Source organism: Schistocerca serialis, chromosome 3, assembly GCF_023864345.2.
Source record: "Schistocerca serialis cubense isolate TAMUIC-IGC-003099 chromosome 3, iqSchSeri2.2, whole genome shotgun sequence".
Taxonomy (NCBI): Eukaryota; Metazoa; Arthropoda; class Insecta; order Orthoptera; family Acrididae; genus Schistocerca; species Schistocerca serialis.
Genome location: NC_064640.1, coordinates 222120487 through 222147526, shown reverse-complemented (window position 1 = coordinate 222147526; position 27040 = coordinate 222120487). Strand labels below are relative to the sequence as shown.

At 43.7% G+C, this 27040-nt stretch overlaps 1 protein-coding gene across 2 annotated transcripts in view; it reads right to left on the bottom strand.

Moving 5' to 3' along the window:
• LOC126469957 (laminin subunit beta-1) overlaps positions 1 to 27040 on the bottom strand; it is a 358919-nt gene that overhangs the window by 165848 nt on the left and 166031 nt on the right. For both annotated transcript variants that reach the window (XM_050097369.1, XM_050097370.1), the window contains exon 3: positions 20121 to 20186. In XM_050097369.1, coding sequence (XP_049953326.1) covers positions 20121 to 20175 — 55 coding nt within the window. In that variant the 5' untranslated portion in view covers positions 20176 to 20186. The remainder of the gene's footprint in view (positions 1 to 20120; positions 20187 to 27040) is intronic.

The following is a 27040-nucleotide window of genomic DNA, read 5'->3' as shown; positions in this document are numbered from 1 at the left end:
TACCTGGAGGCTACGCTAACATAAAAGGCTCATACTCCGCCGATCCGCGCCAAAAATGATATTTTTTCTAAACGCTGCGGCATTTGGAACTCCCATTTTTGTCACTCACTTCTGGCAAATCGCTGCATGTACCATAAATTTAGACGAAATTGGTGATGAGTAGGTGTGGTCCCTTTGGTACTAGATAAAGTTCTGAAAGAGAAACCACACGCAGAGGTGTATCCTTTGGATATAAAATAAGTGTGAAAATCGAATCTCCCGCTTCACGGAACGAGGGAGACGTCGTCAGAGCCCTGTTTGCAGTCACTGCTTGAGCGTTCTGTTTGTCAGTCTGTCATTGAGCGGTAAGGACGACCGAGACTGTGCGGGATGGCGGAATACACGTTAGAAGAGTACACAAAGACACTGATAATTTACTGTGAAACTGGATTTAATGGTAGACCTGCACAACGCACGTACCGAGAAAGTTTTCGGTTCGCCTCAGTCCATCACATACCACTTTCGTCCGACTGCAACAACTGCAAGAAACTGGTACTTTCGCAAGTATAAGGATTGACTGTGATACCCCACGGATGCGACTCTGAAAACGGTACATTTCCGGACTTGGGTTCCTTATCACAATTTTATCTAATAAGCCCCCTCTTTGACTCCTAGGAGCCTGTAAAAGGGATTGTGAAACTCCCGGTATGTTTATTTTATTTACTACTACTTTAGGAACAGGTGGAAAGAACTACTCAATGTGTTCAGTCGTGTGAACAGTAATGTAGAATCTTCTTTGTTATCAAAAACACATAAACTTGAAAAACAAGAAAAGTCAGAAATGTAATTTTGACACTTCATTTCCTTTTTCAGCCGACTGGAGACAACAAACATTAAGGGGTTCTGTACATGCAGTAAGGATCAATATTTATGCGCCTCTTTCCAGGATTAAGATGCATATCCATGCTGCCAGAAGAAGCTGCAAACCAGTTGGTTAATGATCCTTCATATATACGCTGAACCGCCACTATAGTACACTCCTTGACAACTGCTAAGGAAGAGAGACATTGTCGATCAGGAACAATGAAAGGCAATAATGGACGACATGAAACACAGTACACACCTAATAGAAGTGGAGTGGTGTATGTATAATGAAGAATAGTACAAATTTCACCACATGGCAAAGCAGGATAACAGACAAAAGTAATGTTCATGTTTGACGCAATTCAGACTACGAATATAAAGGTCGATATCGGACTCTCAGTAAGGAATACACTCTCCTCGGGCACTAATGCACATTTTCCTGTTATTTATGTTGGCTACGTAGCTGTTGGTGAGTCCTTGGGTGATATTGTTCCACAATTCTCTCAAGGCGTTTTCAGTTCTTGTAAGGTTTGAAGTGGGGATGCTCGTTGAGAAACACGTCTTCCAACAGCATCTCAGGTATGCTCTATAAGGTTTAGTTCCAGGGAGTACGCCTGCCATTCCATACGTTCAATATCTTCACTCTGCAATTTGTCCGACACTTCAGCGGTCCTGTGAGGATGGTCGCTGTCGTCTATAAACCTACCCCTAAACAGACAGATATGATCCGGAACAATCTCCCTGCAATACCGCTGTGCTGTAACGATACCGCGTGCAAAGACCTGCAGTGATATTCGGCTACTGTGCATAATACCCACACTATACCGCCTACGCCATACCAATGGCGTTAATGAACATTCTGTCGTTTGTACGTGCTCCCCCCTCGCTCCACACTACCCAGTGGCCAGAATAACTTGCCACAGTGAAGCAGGATTCGTCGTAGAACATCACTATGCAGCACTGTTGCTGATCCCAACCAACACGCTCCCTACATCAACGAACTGTTTCTCGACGATGGCGTGGTGGAAGTGGGATGCATTTAACAGGTTTCCGAGTACACAAATCAGCCTCATTTAATCATCACGAAATGGTTCCCGCAGAGACAGGTGTACGGGTAGAGGTTGCAATGTCTGCAGCAATCTGCCTAGGAGTGACATGTCTGTCCCTTTCCGCCAATAGGGCTACGTATCGATCTTCTTGCGGCGTGGTGGTCTTTGTCTACAACCAACGACACGCTTCACATAGCATTTACACTTTCAGCGGTCTTTTTCAATCATGAGATGTCCATTTTGGACACGTCCATTACTGCGGCCACAGTAGTGACATTTAGACGGACTTCGAGCCGTCCATCCGAGCGAGGTGGCGCAGTAGTTAGCACACCGGAGTCCCATTCTGGGGACGACGGTTCAAACCCGCGTCTGGCCACCCAGATTTAGGTTTTCGTGATTACCCTAAATCGCCCCAGGCAAATGCCGGGATGGTTCCTTGGAAAGGGCACGACCGCTCTACTTCCTCATCCTTGACACAATCCGAGCTTCCACTCGTCTCTAATGATCTCGATGTCGACGGTACGTAAACACAATCTTCCCTCTTTCGAGCCGTGCCACTGCTCGTCCACGATCGTGGGCATTCAAATGATGTCTTGGATACATGTCGCCGTACCACACGAAATGTCACACTAATCGCTTCCACAACAACCTACGTCAAGCACCGTACTGTATGAACTGTCGATTGAATATAGAGCGTTCGTGTACAGGCTACGCTGCAGTTAACACGTCCCGCCCTCTACATTTCCTTTTACTGTCATTGGTCCGGTGTTCCGCAGCAATTGTCGGTTGTTCCGTAACAACTGGCAATTCAAAAATGGTTAAAATGGCTCTAAGCACTATGGGACTTAACATCTAAGGTCATTAGTTCCCTAGACTTAGAACTACTTAAACCTAACTAACCTATGAACATCACACACATCCGTGCCCGAGGCAGGATTCGAACCTGCGACCGCAGCAGCAACGCGGTTCCGGACTGAAGCGCCTAGAACCGCTCGGCCAAACTTGCAGTTGTTCTTGGCAATTGTCAAGCAGTGTACGGCACGCTAGTGCTATAGCGCCCTATCAGGAGTAACAGACATGAATCCTCGACTTCGAAGAAATTTTCATCTCCAGAATTGAGCTGTTATATGTAAGTTAGTTAGTTGGTTGCGTATTCCATTGATCAATCGCACGGTACGGTAGCCGTTACGATGTGGAACGTGTCAAGTGCACAAGAAATGCAACTCAGGTGACAGCGTACATTCCCTGATAACCAGCGTGTGCGCTAATTTCATGAATTAAATCTCCAAACTCTCAGCAGGTCTTGATGGAGTAACGGCATGTGACAACGTTGACGGTGATTTGTACGCCGTTCGGGAACTTAAGTTTGATACTTTTAAGAGGAATTTCATCTTTGTGCTTCCTCTATTTTCCATAACATTTCTTAATAACAGACACACGACACTATCTTGATGTGGGACGACATGGTCAACTTACGATCCAATGTTTGAGAATAGGTGGAGACCAAACCAGACTTTGATTACGAATTTGTTTTATTCAGTTCAATACCCGGTTTCGATCATTGTGATCGTCATCAGATTGATCTAGAAAAGATTGTGCACGTTTGTGAGTAACAGCATTATGATAGTTAATAGCGTTGATTCACATTACCCTAGAAGCATCTAACAAATAACGTACCTATCCCTGTAAACCTAGTAGAACAAGCAAATAAAATTTATAGCTATGGTTAGCACAGTCACCTAACATAAAAACATGATAAAACTGTAACGAACACTCATGGTCCGTGATGTACCACGAAGGGGGGGGGGGGTAACTAAAATATGGAACACCGCGAGAAATGCATGTTTGAACATAAATGCTAATGCTAACCAAGCCTGGATATGGAGCTGTTGTATTTGACCACGAACGGCACTTGTGCAATGCCCTCAATACGTTGCAACTCTCAGTCGTGGTCAGCACAGTATTACGACGGTAATCCCAAAAGTAAGGTCTCCTATTTTTTTATACGTACATAGACCTGTTTATTTCTACAATGGTTTAAATCAGTTTACAGCTTGAACATTTAGCTATTTTTCGACAGAATCACCATTTCTGTCGATGCATTTTTGTAGACGCTGTGGCAGTTTTTGTATGCCTATGTCATACCAGCTCGCCGCCATGCTGTTCAGAAAATTATGAACCTGTTCTTTCACCTCGTCGTCGGAGCTGAATCGCTTTCCGGCCAAATGTTCTTTTAACCTAGGGAACAGGTGATAATCCCTGGGAGCCAAGTCAGGACTATAGGGTGGGTGGGTGATTATGTTCCACTGAAAGTGTTGCAGGAAAGCAACGGTTTGCCGAGCGATGTGTGGGCGAGAGTTGTCATGGAGAATGTGCCCGCCCTTGCTCAACATTCCTCTTCTCCGCTTCTGAATTGCCCGTTTGAGTTTTTTCAGAGTCTCACAGTACCTGCCAGCGTTAACTGTGGTCCCAGCGATTCAGCTGACCTCACACTTTTCGTTATTTAGGGTCAACTGCCACTTTTCGCACCACTCAGATATCTTTTCTAAATCATTGCAGTTTGTTTTGATCTTCTGATGACTTTATTAGTCGATAAACGACAGCGGTATCTGCAAACAACCGAAGACGGCTACTCAGATTGTCTCCCAAACCGTTTATATAGATAAGGAACAGCAAAGGGCCTATAACACTACCTCGGGGAACGCCAAGAAATCATTCTGTTTTAGTCGATGACTTTCCGTCAGTTACTACTAACTGTGACCTTTCTGACAGGAAATCACAAATCCAGTCACATAACTGAGACGATATTCTATAAGCACGCAATTTCACTACGAGCCGCTTGTGTAAGTTACACGCATGGTCGTCCAGGAGAACCCCCGTCCTACCCATGCACCTTAGGCAAGTGGACACGTAACTCCATATTGGTCACATAATATAAAATTGGTGGGAAACCGCTGTTCAATTTGTTTCTGTGTACAATACAAAGTCCATATGGAGAACGAGTACCAGTAGTAGCAGGTGAAGAAAAACGGCACGCACGCACGCACGCACACGCACACACACACACACACACACACACACACACACACACACACACACACACACACACACTCACACACACACTATGACAAGCGGTTCATCCAACTGTTCAGCACACATTCGCACATACATCTAAGGTTTCAGCGCAGTTCGTGAAGTCTGACTATATCAGTATAGGTGTTGTGGACCTCCCCACATTTCACATGTGCCGATTCCATTATGAGTTTGCGAAGCCAGTCTTCGCTGATCCGGAGTTATCTTATATGGATACAGACCGTTTTGTCTAGTGGGTGAAAGGCTGCGATCCATATGAAGTAATTAGCTACTATCACGAAGATTTCGACCAACACGTCTGGATACGCGGTCGATAATCCTTTTGGAATAACACCACAAAACAAGACGATTTGGCCTGATGAAAGGCGAAAGGCGAGGCAACTGGTTCGCATGTTGGGAGTTTTTAGGGCTCAGATTGAAAATGTATGCATACCGCATAGACGTAGGTGTCACGCAGATGCGGGCTAAGGGTGTGTATCGTGCGGCCTCAAAGGCTCTCACGGCTGGTGATTATAAGAGATGCCTGCTCGAGGGCATTGGCTCCTCTCCTCATATGGCGCGCCGGGTAATCTTTCGATCGAGAGGCCATGAGGTACATACTGCACTGCAGCTGAAAATAAGGCTGTGAGGATGGGATGGGATCGGCAAACTCCCCGTTTCCACACTATTCATTGGAGTGAGTGAGTGTGTAGCTTTGTATTTATTCATTTGTAAATACTGTAGTGAATGTATGAGCGAGTATGTGCGGAATATTTGGATGAACCGCTTGTCAGAGTTCAAATGGCTCTAAGCACTATGGGACTTAACATCTGAGGTCATCAGTCCCCTAGACTTACAACTACTTAAACCTAACTAACCTAAGGACATCACACACATCCATGCCCGAGGCAGGATACGACCCTGCGACCGTAGCAGCAGCGCGGTTCCGAACTGAAGCGCCTAGAACCGCTCGGCCACAGCGGCCGGCTCTTGTCACAGTTGCGCACGGGTCTGTGTGTGTGTGTGTGTGTGTGTGTGTGTGTGTGTGCGTGTGCGTGCGTATCTCCGTGCGTGCGTACCTCCGTGCATGTGTTTCTGATTGCACAACATGTGTGCTGTATTTACGAAGATGGGGTGGAAGGTAATGCCTTGCAACTTTTTAAGTAAAAACTCTTAAAACGCTTTAAATAAAAAAACACTGATTTCATTCTCCCTTTATTCTTCATGTCTCCATATTTATTTCTCAACATAGTTACTGCGGCTACGAATACATTTCTCCCATGGAGAGACCAGGTTTCTGATACCGTCACTGTAGAAAGGATCACTTTGTTTTCGGAGCCACAACCTCACCTCTTCTTGCACTGCTTCATCACTATCAAACTGAAGTCCTCACAGGTGTTCTTTTAGTTTAGGAAACAGATGATAATCATATGGGGCCAAGTCGGGACTGTATGGCGCATGGAAATGACTGAACCCAAGGCGTCAGACTGCTGCAGATGTCGCAGCGCTCGTGTGTGGTCTGGCATTGTCATGCTGAGGGGAGGGTTCTCCGTGTACAGACGAACTCTTCAAATTCGGGCTTTCCGTTTTCTGAGGGTCTCTACGTACCGACACAATTACATTACACACCGTCACGTTACATGTTAAAATTGGGAGCATTCCAGTGACAGAGGTTTGCAAATAAAAAATTCAGAGGTATTACTTTTCATCAACGCCCTCGTATTTTTACATAATGCGTGCGTGTAAATATAGTATATATTTGTATGTGGATTTCATTTTTCTTTACCTGCTGCTTGTCTCCGTTTCCCATATAATGATCATAAAGAAAATGTAAATACTATATATTCAGAAAGAAAATGTTACTGATGTATATAGAGCCGAACTGGGAAACGTAGTATTTAAGTTCTTCTAGTTTTAGTGTAGCTCACAGTCGTTAGTCTTCAGAAAAAATTACATTGTAGATAAAACCAATATGTATGTAAGGAAAACGGTTGTGTAACTACACCAACAATAGAAATTGTGTTATAAGAAAAAATAGATTTGTAAATAACCAAAAAAGTTGTTACTAAACAACAAACGATTGTAAATAAAAATACATTATGTGTACATCACAGAAACAAATGAAGTTGTAAATAAAATAAAAAATCGTTGACAACTATAGCAAATGACTATAAGAAGTGTATGCCAACAAATTGTTCATAATAAACAATTAATTTGTTATGCTGTTGTTATTATTTACAAACCGAGGTACTATAGAATCATTGTTTATAACAACCCTGAACATCTCCCCCATGACACACAGACCTCAAATGAAGAGGTGTACACAGTTGAGCTAGTTTTAAAGGATGATAAGAGGGAGGTGGGAGAGTGGAATAGTGGCGAATGGGGCTTCCCGTCATTTTAACGTGGTCCTCCTGATCCATGGGTTTCCTTCCAATTTTATATCACATGACCAATACCGAGTTAAGTGGCCACTTGCCTAAGGTGCGTGGGGGGACAGGGGATCTCCTGGACGACACTGAATGTTGTTGTTGTTGTTGTTGTGGTCTTCAGTCCTGAGACTGGTTTGATGCAGCTCTCCATGCTACTCTATCCTGTGCAAGCTTCTTCATCTCCCAGTACCTACTGGAATCTACATCCTTGTGAATCTGCTTAGTGTATTGATCTCTTGGTCTCCCTCTACGATTTTTACCCTCCACGCTGCCCTCCAATGCTAAATTTGTGATCCCTTGATGCCTCAAAACATGTCCTACCAACCGATCCCTTCTTCTAGTCAAGTTGTGCCACAAACTTCTCTTCTCCCCAATCCTATTCAATACCTCCTCATTAGTTACGTGATCTACCCACCTTATCTTCAGCATTCTTCTGTAGCACCACATTTCGAAAGCTTCTATTCTCTTCTTGTCCAAACTGGTTATCGTCCATGTTTCACTTCCATACATGGCTACACTCTATACAAATACTTTCAGAAACGACTTCCTGACACTTAAATCTATACTCGATGTTAACAAATTTCTCTTCTTCAGAAACGATTTCCTTGCCATTGCCAGTCTACATTTTATATCCTCTCTACTTCGACCATCATCAGTTATTTTACTCCCTAAATAGCAAAACTCCTTTACTACTTTAGTGTCTCATTTCCTAATCTAATCCCCTCAGCATCACCCGATTTAATTTGACTACATTCCATTATTCTCGTTTTGCTTTTGTTGATGTTCATCTTATATCCTCCTTTCAAGACACTGTCCATTCCGTTCAACTGCTCTTCCAAGTCCTTTGCTGTCTCTGACAGAATTACAATGTCATCGGCAAATCACAAAGTTTTTATTTGTTTTCCATGGATTTTAATTCCTACTCCGAATTTTTCTTTTGTTTCCTTTACTGCTTGCTTAATATACAGATTGAATAACATCGGGGGGAGGCTACAACCCTGTCCCAATCCCTTCCCAACCACTGCTTCCCTTTCATGCCCCTCGAATCTTATAACTGCCATCTGGTTTCTGTACAAATTGTAAATAGCCTTTCGCTCCCTGTATTTTACCCCTGCCACCTTCAGAATTTGAAAGAGAGTATTCCAGTTAACGTTATCAAAAGCTTTCTCTAAGTCTACAAATGCTAGAAACGTAGGTTTGCCTTTTCTTAATCTTTCTTCTAAGATAAGTCGTAAGGTTAGTATTGCCTCACGTGTTCCAACATTTCTACGGAATCCAAACTGATCTTCCCAGAGGTCCGCTTCAACCAGTTTTTCCATTCGTCTGTAAAAAATTCGTGTTAGTATTTTGCAGCTGTGACTTATTAAACTGATAGTTCGGTAATTTTCACATCTGTCAACACCTGCTTTCTTTGGGATTGGAATTATTATATTCTTCTTGAAGTCTGTGGGTATTTCGCCTGTCTCATACATCTTGCTCACCAGATGGTAGAGTTTTGTCATGACTGGCTCTCCCAAGGCCATCAGCAGTTCTAATGGAATGTTGTCTACTCCCAGGGCCTTGTTTCGACTCAGGTCTTTCAGTGCTCTGTCAAACTCTTCACGCAGTATCTTATCTCCCATTTCATCTTCATCTACATCCTCTTCCATTTCCATAATATTGTCCTCAAGTACATCGCCCTTGTATAAACCCTCTATATACTCCTTCCACCTTTCTGCCTTCCCTTCTTTGCTTAGAACTGGGTTGCCATCTGAGCTCTTGATATTCATACAAGTGGTTCTCTTCTCTCCAAAGGTCTCTTTAATTTTCCTGTAGGCAGTATCTATCTTACCCCTAGTGAGACAAGCCTCTACATCCTTACATGTGTCCCCTAGCCATCCCTGCTTAGCCATTTTGCACTTCCTGTCGATCTCATTTTTGAGACGTTTGTATTCCTTTTTGCCTGCTTCATTTACTGCATTTTTATATTTTCGCCTTTCATCAGTTAAATCCAATATTTCTCCTGTTACCCAAGGATTTCTATTAGCCCTCGTCTTTTTACCTACTTGATCCTCTGCTGCCTTCACTACTTCATCCCTCAGAGCTACCCATTCTTCTTCTACTGTATTTCTTTCCCCCATTCCTGTCAATTGTTCCCTTATGCTCTCCCTGAAACTCTCTACAACCTCTGGTTCTTTCAGTTTATCCAGGTCCCATCTCCTTAAATTCCCACCTTTTTGCAGTTTCTTCAGTTTCAATCTGCAGTGCATAACCAATAGATTGTGGTCAGAATCCACATCTGCCCCTGGAAATGTCTTACAATTTAAAACCTGGTTCCTAAATCTCTGTCTTACCATTATATAATCTATCTGATACCTTTTAGTATCTCCAGGATTCTTCCAGGTACACAACCTTCTTTTATGATTGTTGAACCAAGTGTTAGCTATGATTAAGTTATGCTCTGTGCAAAATTCTACAAGGCGGCTTCCTCTTTCATTTCTTCCCCCCAATCCATATTCACCTACTATGTTTCCTTCTCTCCCTTTTCCTACTGACGAATTCTAGTCACCCGTGACTATTAAATTTTCGTCTCCCTTCACTACCTGAATAATTTCTTTTATCTCGTCATACATTTCATCAATTTCTTCATCATCTGCAGAGCTAGTTGGCATATAAACTTGTACTACTGTAGTAGGCATGGGCTTTGTGTCTATCTTGGCCACAAGAATGCGTTCACTATGCTGTTTGTAGTAGCTAACACGCACTCCTATTTTTTTATTCATTATTAAACCTACTCCTGCATTACCCCTATTTGATTTTGTATTTATAACCCTGTAATCACCTGACCAAAAGTCTTGTTCCTCCTGCCACCGAACTTCACTAATTCCTACTATATCTAACTTTAACCTATCCATTTCCCTTTTTAAATTTTCTAACCTACCTGCCCGATTAAGGGATCTGACAATCCACGCTCCGATCCGTAGAACGCCAGTTTTCTTTTTCCTGATAACGACGTCCTCTTGAGTAGTCCCCGCCCGGAGATCCGAATGGGGGACTATTTTACCTCCGGAATATTTTACCCAAGAGGACGCCATCATCATTTAATCATACAGTAAAGCTGCATGTCCTCGGGAAAAATTACGGCTGTAGTTTCCCCTTGCTTTCAGCCGTTCGCAGTACCAGCACAGCAAGGCCGTTTTGGTTAATGTTACAAGGCCAGATCAGTCAATCATCCAGACTGTTGCCCCTGCAACTACTGAAAAGGCTGTTGCCCCTCTTCAGGAACCACATGTTTGTCTGGCCTCTCAACAGATACCCCTCCGTTGTGGTTGCACCTACGGTACGGCCATCTGTATCGCTGAGGCACGCAAGCCTCCCCACCAACGGCAAGGTCCATGGTGCATGGGGGGTCACTGAATGTAAGTTGCACAATTACCTAAGCTGCGTGGAGTTGACCTTGATCAATTGTCGGTCGTCGGTGGACCCCTTGGGGAGGAAGGAGGGAGGGGGGAAGGAGGGGGTACTTTGCGGAGACCATGAATACGTCGCCCAAGTTGGTAACCTGACACTGGAACTCCTTATCAGTGACCTTGATATAAGATCTTTAACTTGGCCAGAACTCTCCTTGATAACATGGTGCTTTCCTTGATAACTTAGTGCTTATCACAGTTACGGCGTTATCACTTCACCGGAAGTGATGCGTCGCCTGACGTTTAACTGCGTTCGTACCCATCCTGCTACACTACTTTGTAGGGCGAGCTGCAATTCCTAAACCACTTATCAGTGATGCAAATGCCCGTAACAGGAAAACATGGTGCTAAAGCCATAAAAATCTGGATCAATAGTTACTCGCAGCAGTTGCCGTGAAATCTGAGCGATGTGTTCATGTATACCTGCCTTCAGATCAGGTAGAGACCGAAGGTGTCCCTGGTAAACGTGTTCATTTAAATATCTCCCAAGCCAAAAGTCACATGGATTCAGATAAGGTGACCTAGCAGGCCATGCATCAGGAAAACCTCCGGATATGTTTGTGGAAGGTTGAATTAAGCAGGTCTTTCACTGGGCAAGCGATATGAGGTATTGCCCCATCTTGCAGGAAAACTTTTGTTTCAACGAAGTTGTGCTCGTCCAAAACAGGAATCATATTTTGTACAAGGAGGTGTCAATAACGTGCAGACGTCGCAATACACCTGACAGACTCTCTATGTGTATTCTCTTCAACGTCGAAAAGACCTAGAATAAAGGTGGTTGTTAATCCACACCGCACAGTCACATCCGGAGAGTGCAGTGGCTCTTCGTGCAAAATACGCGGTTTAACAGTGTCCAAAATTCGGCGGTTCTGTGTACACACTGCACCCTATAGTGTAAAATGTGCCTCGTCACTCAATACAATATTGCTCTACGATATGTCATCAACTTCGATACGTGCCAGAAACCGAAGATCAAATTCAGAACGGTGCTGCAGGTCATGTTTTGGTTGCTGCATCGTCTGGATCTTGCACGGGTACCAGTGTAATATAGGTCGCAAAACTTTCCATTTTGTTTACCATGAGATGGACAATTCTCGTGACACCGCACGAGCACTAGCTCTACACGGGATGGTCTTTTACAGCAACAACCTCGTCAATAACTTCCATCGGGATAGGATGCCTTCCTCAACCAGGTACAACACCAAGTTCATCCGTGTTTTCGGATTTCAGTATCATTTTCTTTACACCATTTTATGGCATCGGGCCCCTCCTCGGACGTTTCATTCGGCGATACACTCTCAGTGCTGCATTATAATTGCTGCTGTTCACATTAAACAGTTTCACTAACAGTAAGTATCAAACTTAAGTCCCGAAGCGATGTACAAATGGACGTCAGCAACTCCGTGCTGAACACAAGCATACTGTAACGAACAGAATGGAGATGTGTGAGTATAAGGAAAAACATCTCCTAAAATTCTGAATGAACAACACAAATTCACACGAACACCTATTTTTCAATATACGACGCTGTTGCAGGTCTTGCACTTCCTGATATTCTGACTATGTCCGTTTACCTTCTGTCCCTCGACCCGAGCCGCCCACGTCTTCCTGGCTCTGTTTTCGCGGAATAGTCGTGCCTGTGGCTTTTTTCATGTCTCTGTACGCTGCTTTCAATTAATTTCATTATGTACTATATTCGTTTGAGATGTAGCAATTATATGCTAATTTTAATTAATATTTTACTATGGACCCAATTTTATTTTCTAGCCCTTATTTCATTACTTTCTTAACCCACCCTATTTTAGCTTACGTAGAATTTTGAAATCTGAACTGTCCTTACGGTCAGCGACACCAAGTGGCCAACTCTCTTCAGAGACTTGTATTCAGCTGTAAGGGCTGTGTTCTAACGACGGCCCTGCATAACGGACCATGAGTGTTTATCATAGTTCTATCACGTTTTTATTTTATGTGGCGATACCAATCACGGCTATAAATTTCATTTGCTTCTTTTATTAAGTTTAAGGTGACAGGTACGTTATTTGTTAGATGCTTCTCAGATAGCGTAAATCGACGCTATTTATCATACTATTCTAACTTACCATAGTGCACTTATTGATAAATATGCATATTATTTTTAGATCAATCTGATGATGATCATAACGATCGAAGCCGGTTACTGAACAGAATGAAACTGATTTGCGATAAAACACTGTTTTGGTTCATGTATTCACAATATTATCTTGCACTGCATTGCACTGGAATTCTCAACCACGCAACACAAACATTGTTGATAAACTGTTCTGTGGAAACAACAGCGAAACCACCTCCGTATTTCCACCCATGGAAACAGGTAACAATGTTCTAGCTTGAACTTATGCTAGGTAGGCTCGGCTGAGAAAATCTGGCCACTTGTGATTACACTATCGTAGTTCATAAACACCATTTACATCAAATTTTGCATGTATCATACATCATTGTTACGACTGATAAATTACAAATCAGAAATCTATCGGTTGTAGTAACAGCGGTTGCGACGTGACCGTTAAGTTGTGTTTTTATTTTTCTTGTTTTCACTTTTTATTTCCCGAGAGTGCTTAACTTTAAAACAATTACCATTTTCTTAGACGATGATGCTGAAATACATTATGTTGGTGTTTTTGTTGCTGTTGTTATTGGTGTGGACTTCAGCCCGAAGACTGATTTGTTGCAACTCTTCAAACTAGCCTATCCCGCGTAAATCTCTTAATCTCTGTACAACTTCTGCAGTCTACATCCATTTGAACCTACTCATTGTATTCAAGTCTTGGTCTCCCTCTACAATTTTTATATGCCCCCAACCCCCCCCCCCCCCCCAATTGCTCCGTTTTATCAAATTAACTGTCCCTTAATACCAAGTGATGTGTCATATCAACAGATCATGACCCATTCTTTAGTCATGTTGTACCACAAATTTCTTTTCTCCCTGATTCGATTCGGTACCTGTTCGTCAGAATACTTATCCACCCATCTAATCTTCATCATTCTTCTGAAGCAGCATCATCAGAAGCCTCTATCCTCTTCTTGTCTGTACGGCTTACAGCCCAACTTTCACTGCTATGTAAACATATTTTTTTGTCTATTTCGACAACGATAGGACGGGTAGGTCACGTGTGGTCTTATAGTAGGAACCATACACACATGAATTTGCGTACTTACAGATCTATTTTGACAAGGACGGGAAATGCAGTCGGCGGGAATCCTATTTTAAGAACCATTCCGACTTTTGCCTGAAGTAATTTACGGGGAACGACGGAAAACTTAAATCAGAACGGTCGACTGGAGTTAGGATCCTCTGTCCTTCCTAATACGATGTACGTCTGTGAAAAATAGTGCAACCTCATTCGGTTTATTCCTAGGGTACAGTACTGTTTTGATTATACATTCTTGCAAAAAAATGTAAGGCTAGTGCTACAATGTCATTCATTCCTCAATACCGATCGCCGCACACGCTACTTACACTCGGTTTTACAATGTCACACTACACATACTATCAACTGACTTCAGTACCTTGACGACGATATTTGGTTTATATTTTGTGTAAAACAACTTATTTTGAAGAATCTCTCTTATCTCTGATTATGATGCAGGCTGCTGACAGTCTCAGTGACTGTAATGTTTTTGAGAAGATTTTAGAAAAAAATGGTTCAAATGGCTCTGAGCACTATGGGACTCAACTGCTGAGGTCATTAGTCCCCTAGAACTTAGAACTAGTTAAACCTAACTAACCTAAGGACATCACAAACATCCATGCCCGAGGCAGGATTCGAACCTGCGACCGTAGCGGTCTTGCGGTTCCAGACTGCAGCGCCTTTAACCGCACGGCCACTTCGGCCGGCCGAAGATTTTAGAAATTCATTCCCCTCTTCAGCACATTTACGGACCTGTAGTCGAAGATGAAAAGGTACAACCGGGTATCGCCTTCTTCACAATACATCACTTTCCCCATTACTAGTACCGTGCCAAATGTAAACCAGTGCACTCAATTTTATGCATAGATTGTAGCAGCCTTACTGGTAACAACTCGGAACTGCATCCAAAGCCTCTCTCATTTGACACGGACATAAAAATGTGTTATAGCTCGAGGCTACCTCTGGGAATAATCTTTTCTTCCTCATTATAATAGCGTTCTGAAACCGAAGTCGTTTATAGAGATTTCCTCATGTTACAAACTAAATAAAAGTATCGTCTTTATGCGATGTTATCGCAGATTTCATACTTCTGACGAAATAATTCGTATTTTTGTCATTATAAAAGCGTGGAATGAAATTAACACTTCCTTGACCGCTGCTTTATGATCGTGGGACACATTTTAAGTATGCTAGTGAGAGAGATATTTCACTTAAGAAATTCATGAATGATGGTCATTATTTAAAAATTTGAAATGAGCAACAAGATTGTCTTGTTGTATCGTGTAATAATAATAATAATCTGCAGCACAACTTGAGCCTGTTGGCTTGATCCATATACACTCCTGGAAATGGAAAAAAGAACACATTGACACCGGTGTGTCAGACCCACCATACTTGCTCCGGACACTACAAGAGGGCTGTACAAGCAATGATCACACGCACGGCACAGCGGACACACCAGGAACCGCGGTGTTGGCCGTCGAATGGCGCTAGCTGCGCAGCATTTGTGCACCGCTGCCGTCAGTGTTAGCCAGTTTGCCGTGGCATACGGAGCTCCATCGCAGTCTTTAACACTGGTAGCATGCCGCGACAGCGTGGACGTGAACCGTATGTGCAGTTGACGGACTTTGAGCGAGGGCATATAGTGGGCATGCGGGAGGCCGGGTGGACGTACCGCCGAATTGCTCAACACGTGGGGCGTGAGGTCTGCACAGTACATCGATGTTGTCGCCAGTGGTCGGCGGAAGGTGCACGTGCCCGTCGACCTGGGACCGGACCCCAGCGACGCACGGATGCACGCCAAGACCCTAGGATCCTACGCAGTGCCGTAGGGGACCGCACCGCCACTTCCCAGCAAATTAGGGACACTGTTGCTCCTGGGGTATCGGCGAGGACCATTCGCAACCGTCTCCATGAAGCTGGGCTACGGTCCCGCACACCGTTAGGCCGTCTTCCGCTCACGCCCCAACATCGTGCAGCCCGCCTCCAGTGGTGTTGCGATAGGCGTAAATGGAGGGACGAATGGAGACTTGTCGTCTTCAGCGATGAGAGTCGCTTCTGCCTTGGTGCCAATGATGGTCGTATGCGTGTTTGGCGCGTGCAGGTGAGCGCCACAATCAGGACTGCATACGACCGAGGCACACAGGGCCAACACCCGGCATCATGGTGTGGGGAGCGATCTCCTACACTGGCCGTACACCACTGGTGATCGTCGAGGGGACACTGAATATTGCACGGTACATCCAAACCGTCATCGAACCCATCGTTCTACCATTCCTAGACCGGCAAGGGTACTTGCTGTTCCATCAGGACACTGCACGTCCGCATGTATCCCGTGCCACCCAACGTGCTCTAGAAGGTGTAAGTCAACTACCCTGGCCAGCAAGATCTCCTTATCTGTCCCCCATTGAGCATGTTTGGGACTGGATGAAGCGTCGTCTCACGCGGTCTGCACGTCCAGCACGAACGCTGGTCCAACTGAGGCGCCAGGTGGAAATGGCATGGCAAGCCGTTCCACAGGACTACATCCAGCATCTCTACGATCGTGTCCATGGGAGAATAGCAGCCTGCATTGCTGCGAAAGGTGGGTATACACTGTACTAGTGCCGACATTGTGCATGCTCTGTTGCCTGTGTCTATGTGCCTGTGGTTCTGTCAGTGTGATCATGTGATGTATCTGACCCCAGGAATGTGTCAATAAAGTTTCCCATTCCTGGGACAATTAATTCACGGTGTTCTTATTTCAATTTCCAGGAGTGTATATTTAACAATTTACAAAATAATATACTTCCATTGTTACCAAAAGGGCAGCTCGTTTTGTATTATCGCGAAATAGGGGAGATAGTGTCACAGACATGATATGTGAATTGGAGTGGCAATCATTAAAACAAAGGCGTTTTTCGTTGCGACGGGATCTTCTCATGAAATTTCAATCACCAGTTTTCTTCTCCGATTGTGAGAACATTCTGTTGGCACCCACCTACATAGGGAGAAATGATCATCACGATAAAATAAGAGGAATCAGGGCTCGCACAGAAAAAATTAAGTGCTCGTTTTTCCCGCGTGCCGTTCGAGAGTGGAACGGTAGAGAGACAGCTTGAAGATGGTTCATTGAACCCTCTGACAGGCACTTTGTTGTGAATAGCAGAGTAATCACGTAGATGTAGATTATATAGATATAGATGAATGAAAGGGACCACATTACTCACTTTATTCTCCAGTTCTGCTGTGGTCATAATGACCATCAGGTCCTGATATTAGTAGTTCAGTCAGGTACAAACGTTGTTTAGGATACGCCGCGGGGCATCTTACGTCACTATCCTCTCTTCAGTCTCGTGTCAACTCCAGAACTAAATTTTTTTTCTAATTATGGTGGCTCCATAGGGGAAACGAGTGTGGCTGCACAGCACCGCAAGTCTCAGATAGCGCACGTAGCTCTGACTGAATTCTCATTCAAAATGTTCAAATGTGTGTGAAATCTTATGGGACTTAACTGCTAAGGTTATCAGTCCCTAAGCTTACACACTAGTTAACCTAAATTATCCTAAGGACAAACACACACACCCATGCCCGAGGGACTCGAACCTCGCCGGGATCAGCCGCACGGTCCATGACTGCAGCGCCCTAGACCGCACGGCTAATCGCGCACGGCCGAATTCTGATTAATACGTGAATAAAATGTTAACGTTCCTGAAAAGGTTAGAAACAATATTTCAAAATGCATTTTCCTCAAATATTTGGCGCAAGAGCGAGGATTTTTATTGCATGCCACTTCCGAGAGCGTGTCTATTTTAGGTTATGTGGCTTATGTCACGATGAGCTCACGCCGGGAAGAACTGGCGTCCGGCTGATCTCACACGCCCGTCGGCTCACGTTCCAGTTGGCGCTAGCCCAAGCGCCACTCTCCCCATTCTCATCACCACTTCCGTCACACTATAACAACATTGTTTCCATAACAATATTTTCTGCTCGGGCTCTCGAGATTTGTCGCCGGCAACGAATATACCTGACACATGTACCCATGTACTTTCAGTTACTGACTTCCATTGGTATAAGAGGCGCTTCGTTACTCAGTTCAAGAGCAGAAGCGAAGTTTAAGTTCGTCATTTCAGCTTTGCTGGAAGTAAACACGTCGCACTGTCTCAGATGATCGAGAATCAGGGATGAAGCACGAAATCGCCGAAGGAATTTCTGAATGAACCTCCCCCCCCCCCCCTGTCAAACATCCACAAATGATTTATGGAAGCCACAGAAAATCCAGTTCTTAAAGGTCTGAGGGAATTTTGAACGTCTCTGCTCCATTACATGAAGCCACGACGCAATATCGTTGATTCGGTGGAGACTAGTTTCATGTGCGCTCATAAATTTTACTGTAATTTTTCAGCAGTTTTTTTTCAAACTCATTCAAGCGAATGGCACCCAAGTTCAAAACTGTATGCCAGACCGAGTCTCGAAACCGGGACCTTTGCCTTTCGCGAGCAAGTGGTCTACCTACTGCGCTACCCTAGTACGCATCACGACCCGTTCTCACAGCTGTACTTGCGTCAGTAACTCATCTCCTACCTCCAAAACTATTACAGCACTTGACCGTGAAAGGCAAAGGTCCCGAGTTAGAGTCCCGATCTGGCACACAGTTTTAATCTGCCAGAAAGTTTCAAATCAGAGCACACTCCACTGCAGAATGTTAAGTCCATTTTGGTACCCAAGTTCATCTTATCCAATCTATTACCACATAATACTAATAATAATAATAATAAATTGAACCAGAAATTCGTGAGACACCATCAGCAGTCAAGTAATAAACGTTACATCACAATTTAACATGTGACTCCAAATATGTAAATATCTAGGGCCTTCGCGTGATGTGCAATAATTTGAATGAGATCTTAGAATAACTATTTCTCTGTCGTAACATAAGACTCACGCATAAGTAGACAGAAGTTCAAATGATGCACTATTTGTTTGTATTCTGTGACGCTGGCTTCAACACTATACCAACATACGCTTTCCTACGACAAGTTCATCGACACACTAAGCCGGCTTTGAAGTTTATCAGCAAACGACAAGCGCCGTCCTTAGTTTACCCTCGAAACTCAGTTATTTAAATATCGCTACAGATGACTCGAAGCCCGCATCTAGATGCCGAAGTACTTGTTTTAATAAACAGGGAAAAAGTACACGGAAGGGTCATCACGCTACGATGTGTGTTCATAGTTTGTCATAAAGCGAAACTATGATTGACCACGCGGAACATCACTGATCACGATATTGTGGGGCCCAAAATGGGTCCTCGTCTTCAAAGGAGGCAGCGTAAATTATAGATGTTCCACGTAATAGATAGCTTATCTAAGGACACCACTATAACAAGGCAAAAAAACTGAGGCTATCAGGAACCCAGGCACCAAACGTGGGGTGGGGGGTGGGGGGTTGGTTCAACGAAATCACAATCATCATAGTGACTTTGTGCTTTCTTTTCGTTGTACTATTGTTTCGCTAGTGCAAAGATGAAAAAAGCTGAAAATACATTCCATATAGCTCACTTGTTCGATTTTGTATCCAGCTGTAAAACTGAATAATTACAGCGAATAAATAAAAGTTCATTCTCTAGCATAATTATCTTACTGATAATTAGTATAAAACTTCTTTCACGTGTTGCTTCTGGTTGGGTATAGTCTATGGCATTTTTTGCAAATATTCAACCCATCCCAAGAATGTTTTAAGTGCCAAAATGTTTACTTAATCGTGGGTAAGTGCAAATTACCCTTAAATTACGTACAACGTTTAAGGATTATTCTACTTTTGATTCGTAAATAATATTTATCTACCTCTATGTTGTACTACGAAAATACTAAAGCCAGTGTCTGCAAGAAATTAGCCACTTAGTGACAGGGCTACATTACAATTAATTTTAATAATGCAAATAACAACATATACTATGAAGCTAAGGACAACGATAAGCCAACGGTGCCCAAACACAATAACAACTGCGGTAATACAACACTATGGACCCTTTACAGATACTGAAAAAAACATTATGCAACAACTGAAACACACACCAAGTTCAATAACGATTATACAAAAGAAAGGAAATCAACAGTGTTTACTTACTAAATGTGCAGAGGTACAGGAACATCAGTATCTGAGCAACCGTCTTGGGACCCATTGCTGAGCTTCCTGAAAAGCAGCAAAAAAGGTCCAGAAATGAAAACACACAAATAGAACAAAACTTATAAGTAAGCTACGATACAAACTGCTGGTATTCGTATATTTTAGAACTTGGATGTACTTCATTTATATCCCCTTGAATAAAAGACGCCATTACGGTTAACAGGCTTGTGCTGTGTAGCTGACTATGAGATGTGACTCATTAGTCGTTAGGAAAGAATATCAGTCCGTAGTGTAACCAAACAGTAACTTGTAAATGGTTCCGTTGTCAGTGTTGTGTACTCCGAGATGAATGTTACACATTTCAGCTGAAAAGTAAATTAAAAACTTCCCGTCACTATCTGCACAATTATTCCATAAGGGAATGTGGAAAGGCGCTCTGAAATGTTAGAAGAGACGACAGAATAAAGAGAGCAATGACTCGTCATACAAGCAAATAGGCGTACTTAAGCCGTGTGGGAGCAAACTGCATTCTGTAGCTGCTGTTTCAGCTGAACTCCCAAACACGAGAGTTGCTGCAGACGCTATCAAATTTGTCTCCGCATTAAAAGGGATTACTGTATTGTGCTTTCGCATAAAATGACAATCTTTAGAGATAATTTACTGGGTATAGTTATGACTCCCGTTATGGTGTCGGTCTATATTATTTTAATGAGAGTCGTTGAAACTAGAGCTACCATCAATGGGTAGCACTCGAACCACAGGTACAAATTACGACCGAACACAGAATTTGGATAATTTGGCTTAAATGGGCAATTAATCACTGGAGACATGCAGTGCAATTAAGCGATAAATTAAGATAAAGACATTTGTTACCTTCACAAACATATACTAAAGGAAAGCATTTCATGGTGAAACTGCGCACCGTGTGGGATTAGCCGAGCGGTCTGGGGCGCTGCAGTCATGGACTGTGCGGCTGGTCCCGGCGGAGGTTCGAGTCCTCCCTCGGCCATGGTTCAAATGGCTCTGAGCACTATGCGACTTAACTTCTGAGGCCATCAGTCGCCTAGAACTTAGAACTAATTAAACCTAACTAACCTACGGACATCACACACATCCATGCCCGAGGCAGGATTCGAACCTGCGACCGTAGCGGTCACGCGGTTCCAGACTGAAGCGCCTTTAACCGCACGGCCACATCTCGGCCATGGGTGTGTGTGTTTGTCCTTAGGATAATTTAGGTTAAGTAGTGTGTAAGCTTACGGACTGATGACCTTAGCAGTTGAGTCCCATAAGATTTCACTCAAATTTGAATTTTGAATTTGGACAGGTATGTCATGAAATGGCCTCCCGATCTCACTCCGTGTGACTTTTCTGTGGAGACACATTAAAGATCTGGTGTGTACCGCCTCTACCACGTGATGTAGCAGAGCTCTGGGAGAAAATACTGGAAGCGACTCCCACAGTCGACGATGCCATGCTGGTCATAGCAAGAATTCGATCACCGTATTGACGTCTGCATGGTCACTCATGGCTCACGTATCGAAGGTTTGTAAAAAAGGCTTTCAGAGTTTTTCCTTCAAAATGCAATACGTATGAAATCTGTACAATGTTTAGTTCTTCTGCAATAAATAATTGAAAGTGTTCCCGGACTGTACGTACGCCCTGTATAAATGTAAATGTCTTCACGGGCGTCTGAAATCCCCATTCATTCTTGGACTGATTTAATTTTTGAACTGGCTTTGAAGGAACTAATTTCACGCTAAAGACCGTTGACTCCAATAAAGACAGAGATCCAGAACAGGCATCGTACAAACTCCAGTTTCGAGTTATGATCACTGCAGTAAAGGGCTACATCGAAAGAATAAAAAGCGGGAGGAAGGAACGGAGGGAGGCGGAGGAGAAGGGGCCGTGGTGGAGGCGGAAGCTCAGCGACCTGAGCACAGTTATGGAAAGTGAAGTGCTGGTGTTTGCGTGTAAATGAAATTGTTAAATACCTTGACAATAAAGATTTCTCTCAACGGACATAGACGTAAGCACGACGTCACGTACCACGACACGATAGTAGCACTGTTCCACGAAATCACCGCTGAGCTGATTGTAGACACGAAAGAGTGTTTTCACTGAACCAGTCATTTTCGAAGTATGCTGAAAACCGTGGTTGTGTCGAGGTCTCACAACGCGAAGGACACGTGTTCGAGTCGCGTATGTTCTAGTATTCTTCTCTAAATATATGTGACTAACATCATGTACCATCGCCTCTAACCTTCATAATGTCTACCTCGATAGCTGTGCGGTCAGTGCTGCGGCTTGCTATCAGAAGGGACCTGGGTGCGATTCTCGGGAGAGTTGGAGATTTTTTTCGCACGGGCACTGGGTGTTGTGTTGTTCTTACGTTCTTATCGTCGTAACTGACATTACACTATTAAGATGGCTGTGCGGGCACATCCCGAAAGCCAATAAATTAAGAAAATCTTGTTAACGGCCTCAATTCAGCGAGGAAGAGTCCACAAGTTTCTTAAAGTATGTCATATCCAGCAGAAGCCACCTGTTGATGATTAGATCCAGTACAGCTAGCAAATTGTGGGTATGTTGATTGTTATGTGTCACCCGCTGTTCCAAATATCCGCAGATATTTTCTTTGGGAGTACAAGAGTGTGATTTAGCGGGCCAGTCGAGGTATAATAGGGTTCCTAAGTGTTCTCCAAACCAGGAACGTATGCGTGTACCTCTGTAAGAATGTAACCGATTTCTTTTACAAAGCGCGATACTCGTCTCCAGCACCTGTCGGTTAGGATATTTTTGCGATCACTGCTCTTACGCAGCGTTATATTGCTGACAGTGGTACACCATCCCTGACTGACGTGTTGAACAGTCCGCGTTGATACACCAACAAATCGGGAAAACTTCATTTACGGTATGCTATGGGCAATTACAAACATGATAGCTCCTTTCTGCTGTTACGCCGCTTTAGTGTCCATGACTTACCTCACCCGTGCAGTCACATGACTGGCTGATTCCTGTTCTACACCAACTAAGTGACCAATGAGCTCTTTTCAGGGAGACGATAATTTTTTTGTGAGCTTAGGACCAAAACAAGGGTATGAGCTTTAAAATCTAATTTTTAACACTTTCTTCTTTAACTTCTGAATATAACAACCACCACGTGCCAGCACTTTCGCGTATTATAAAACGTAATTGAGCCTCCACACTTCATTAGGCGATAAAAATTTCAAACGACCGATTCTTTCTATTTAATAAGAAATGGAAGTTCGATGAAACTAAATGATGACGAAGAGAAAATTTTAACAAGCAATGTATGGTGAAGCTCAGCGATTCTTGTCTCGGTAAAAGGTGTTGCGGCGTCCTAACGAAATAAATTATACTAGTGGATCTGACACTAAGAGCTTTCCAGAATGAGATTTTCACTCTGCAGCGGAGTGTGCGCTGATATGAAACTTCCTGGCAGATTAAAACTGTGTGCCCGACCGAGACTCGAACTCGGGAACTTTGCCTTTCGCGGGCAAGTGCTCTACCATCTGAGCTACCGAAGCACGACTCACGCCCGGTCCTCACAGCTTTACTTCTGCCAGTATCTCGTTTCCTACCTTCCAAACTTTACAGAAGCTCTCCTGCAAGCTCAGATGGTAGGGCACTTGCCCGCGAAAGGCAAAGGTCCCGAGTTCGAGTCTCGGTCGGGCACACAGTTTTAATCTGCCAGGAAGTTTCACTTAGAGCTTTATTAGTCATATTTTTTTCAACACCAAACAAAACAAAAATCTGCGTTACGGAAAAAGGTAAGCCCTTTAACCCCCGTCGACTAGAAAGTCATTACAGACTGAGCTCTTTTAGGATAAGGATGGAAAAAGGCATCGACCGTATCCGTGTTGTAGGAAGCATTCCAATTTTCTACTGAGATGATTTTAAGGAACCCTGAAGCCGTGTGTCCAGATGGGGATTTCAAACTTTCTCCTTTGGAGTAGGAATACAATGCCGCAACGACAGCGCCATTTGGCTTGATCTCAGCGTTTCGAGAGCCTACAGTAAACGTTGAGGAGTCCTCGGCAATAGAAACACATTTATGCATTACCTACATATTTCAAGACGTATCAATGGTTGAGGCCGCTTTACATAGAATTTCTTTTACTGGAATAAAAAAAGTATGATTCCTAAAAAAAAGCGGTTTGCTAATGTCCTCTGCAGTACATAACAAAAAATTACGTGGAGTGGCTATAGTGGCCTTCCGAAAAGGACCACAACCAGTCGAATTCAAAGCACGTAGGCCTACCTTATTTTTCACCTTCGCTTTACTATTACTTAACAACCGCCGGCCGCTGGTGGCCGAGCGGTTCTGGCGCTACAGTCTGGAACTGCGCGGCCGCTGCGGTCGCAGGTTCGAATCCTGCCTCGGGCATGGATGTGTGTGTTGTCCTTAGGTTAGTTAGGTTTAAGTAGTTCTAAGTTCTAGGGGACTTATGACCTCAGCAGTTGAGTCCCATAGTGCTCTGAACCATTTGAACTTAACAACCTCTGCCGCGCGGGGTAGCCGTGCGGTCTAGGGGGTCTTGTCACGCTTCGCGCGGCTCCCCCCGTCGGAGGGTCGAGTTCTCCCTCGGGCATGGGTGTGTGTGTTGTCCTTAGCGTAAGTTAGTTTAATTTCGATTACGTAGTGCATAAGCCTAGGGACCGTTGACCTCAGCAGTTTGGTACCATAGTCCTTACCACAAATTTCCAAAAATTTCCAACCTCCGCCACTGTAGCGAGGAAATACACACGATTAGACAATTTCATTCGATCCGGTAGCGACTGGATGTTCCATTCACTTAGGCAGAATGAAATAATAAAACGTGAATTATAAAACACAAATTTCGTAGAAATGCGTACTCTTCTTTGTACTTTTGCGTGACACTTCATACTCTTAAGTCATAAGTCAAAAATAATTAAGCCATAAGAAATTAGTGAAGCTATACTGATTGTGACAGTTGATTATCAATATCGGCGTACTAAAAAATTTACTTTCGAAGTTTGGAAAAGTAAAAAGGACTAAATATCTTTATTTCTTTCCTAAGTGAGTAGTAGCGATTGAAAAAAAGACCTACAGCTCGCCAGCATACTCGATGATCCGTATGTAACTTGTCACTCCGGAATGTCAAGCGAGGACTTTCACATTGCCTTTATCAACTGATTATGTATATCATACTACACTTCTCTTCGTTTTCTGTATCCCGGCAGTTATATTTTGTACAATAAATTGGATGAAATTTCATTAGGCGACAGATGAGATTGTTCCTCATTCCTGACTTGCAAACATAAAACGCAAAAAATGTTACTTCTAAATTTTTTATCACCACTCATAAGGTTTATATCTGACGTACAGTACCTGACACGTTCTATTCCATCAGCATTGTGCACGAGGATGATAACTGTAGGGCACTAGGCCATCACGGCATGTTCAAAAATACTGATCCATAGGGAACACAAAAAACTATAGATGATTTCACTTCATATCACATTCTGTTGCCTGTGCTATTCATAACGTGCTTTGTTGACATTACTGGTTTGATGAGAAACACACGATGTGAGTGCTGAATCGTTTTAGCACGCACGAACTTTTTAAGTCCAACGTCGGCGAAGCATACGTTGTCCTCTCCACACCACAAAACCAATTAGCCTGTGTGTCGATATTTATACGAGGGCGTGCTAAAAATTAATGCCTCGGAATTTATGTGGAAACTCTTAAAGCTTTCCAAATAAAAAAAACGTTATTAACAGTCTACATCCTATTTCTCCATGCCTACATATTTACCTCTCAACATAGTCACCATGGCGATGAACACATTTCTCCCAACGAGAGACCAGTTCGATGATAACCGTCACTGTAGAATTTTTGACTTTGTTGACGGTGACACAACCCCATATCTGCTGGCACCGCTTCATCACTATCAAAGTGAGGTCCTCTAAGGTCTTCTTTGACATTTGGAAACAGATGAAAATAGGATGCGGTCGGTCAGGAGTGTTTGGAGGATAATCAGTAACAGCGTTGCAGATGCCGCAGCACTCGTGTGTGGTCTAGCATCGTCATGCTGAAGGAGAGAGTGCGCCATGTCTAGACGAACACTTCTGCGGTTAGAACTCGATTACAGCATTCTGTTTGTCACGCACTGACATATGGTTCAAATGGCTCTGAGCACTATGGGACTATGGGTCTGAGGTCATCAGTCCCCTAGACTTAGAACTACGTAAGCCTAACTAACCTAAGGACATCACACACAGCCATGCCTGAGGCAGGATTCGAACCTGCGACCGTAGCAGCAGTGCGGTTCGCACTTCTCGCCCACATCGTACACTATTCAAATACTATTAACTGACCTCGTAATACTGATTCGCACAGACGCGTACCTGCATCTGACGCTCAATAATAGCTGCCCTTCCAGTGGAATTTCTTTATGAATTCCACATATCATGCTTAGTTTACTCTCATACCAGTTTGAGATTGTACTACTCCCAGGTTTTTTCGGTCATTTCTACACAAAACACAGAGCATGGCACCAACCCTTGTCTGTCCACCCAGTGGAGTCGCCACTCTTTGGCAGGTTCGTGCTTGGCTACTACGGGGCCCCAGCCTTTGCAGCACTTTTTCCCTTCCGTGCTGTATGTCTATCCCCTTGCTATTCTTTTTGCCCTCCCTTGGGCAACATGTCTGGGGTATTACTGGGAATGTTCTGCATTCAGTCGCTGACCTGTGAACAGTCTCAACTTTCTTTTTGGCTCCCTTTTCCTTTCTTTGTTTACCTTCTCCTCTCGTTCCTCTGCTTCAGCATTTGAAGAACCTCTTTTTTCTTCTTCCTCCCTGTGTGCTCCTGAAGGCCGGCCCACGCGTCTGATGTGTAAACTGTGAAGGGGGAACGCGTAATTCCCAAACC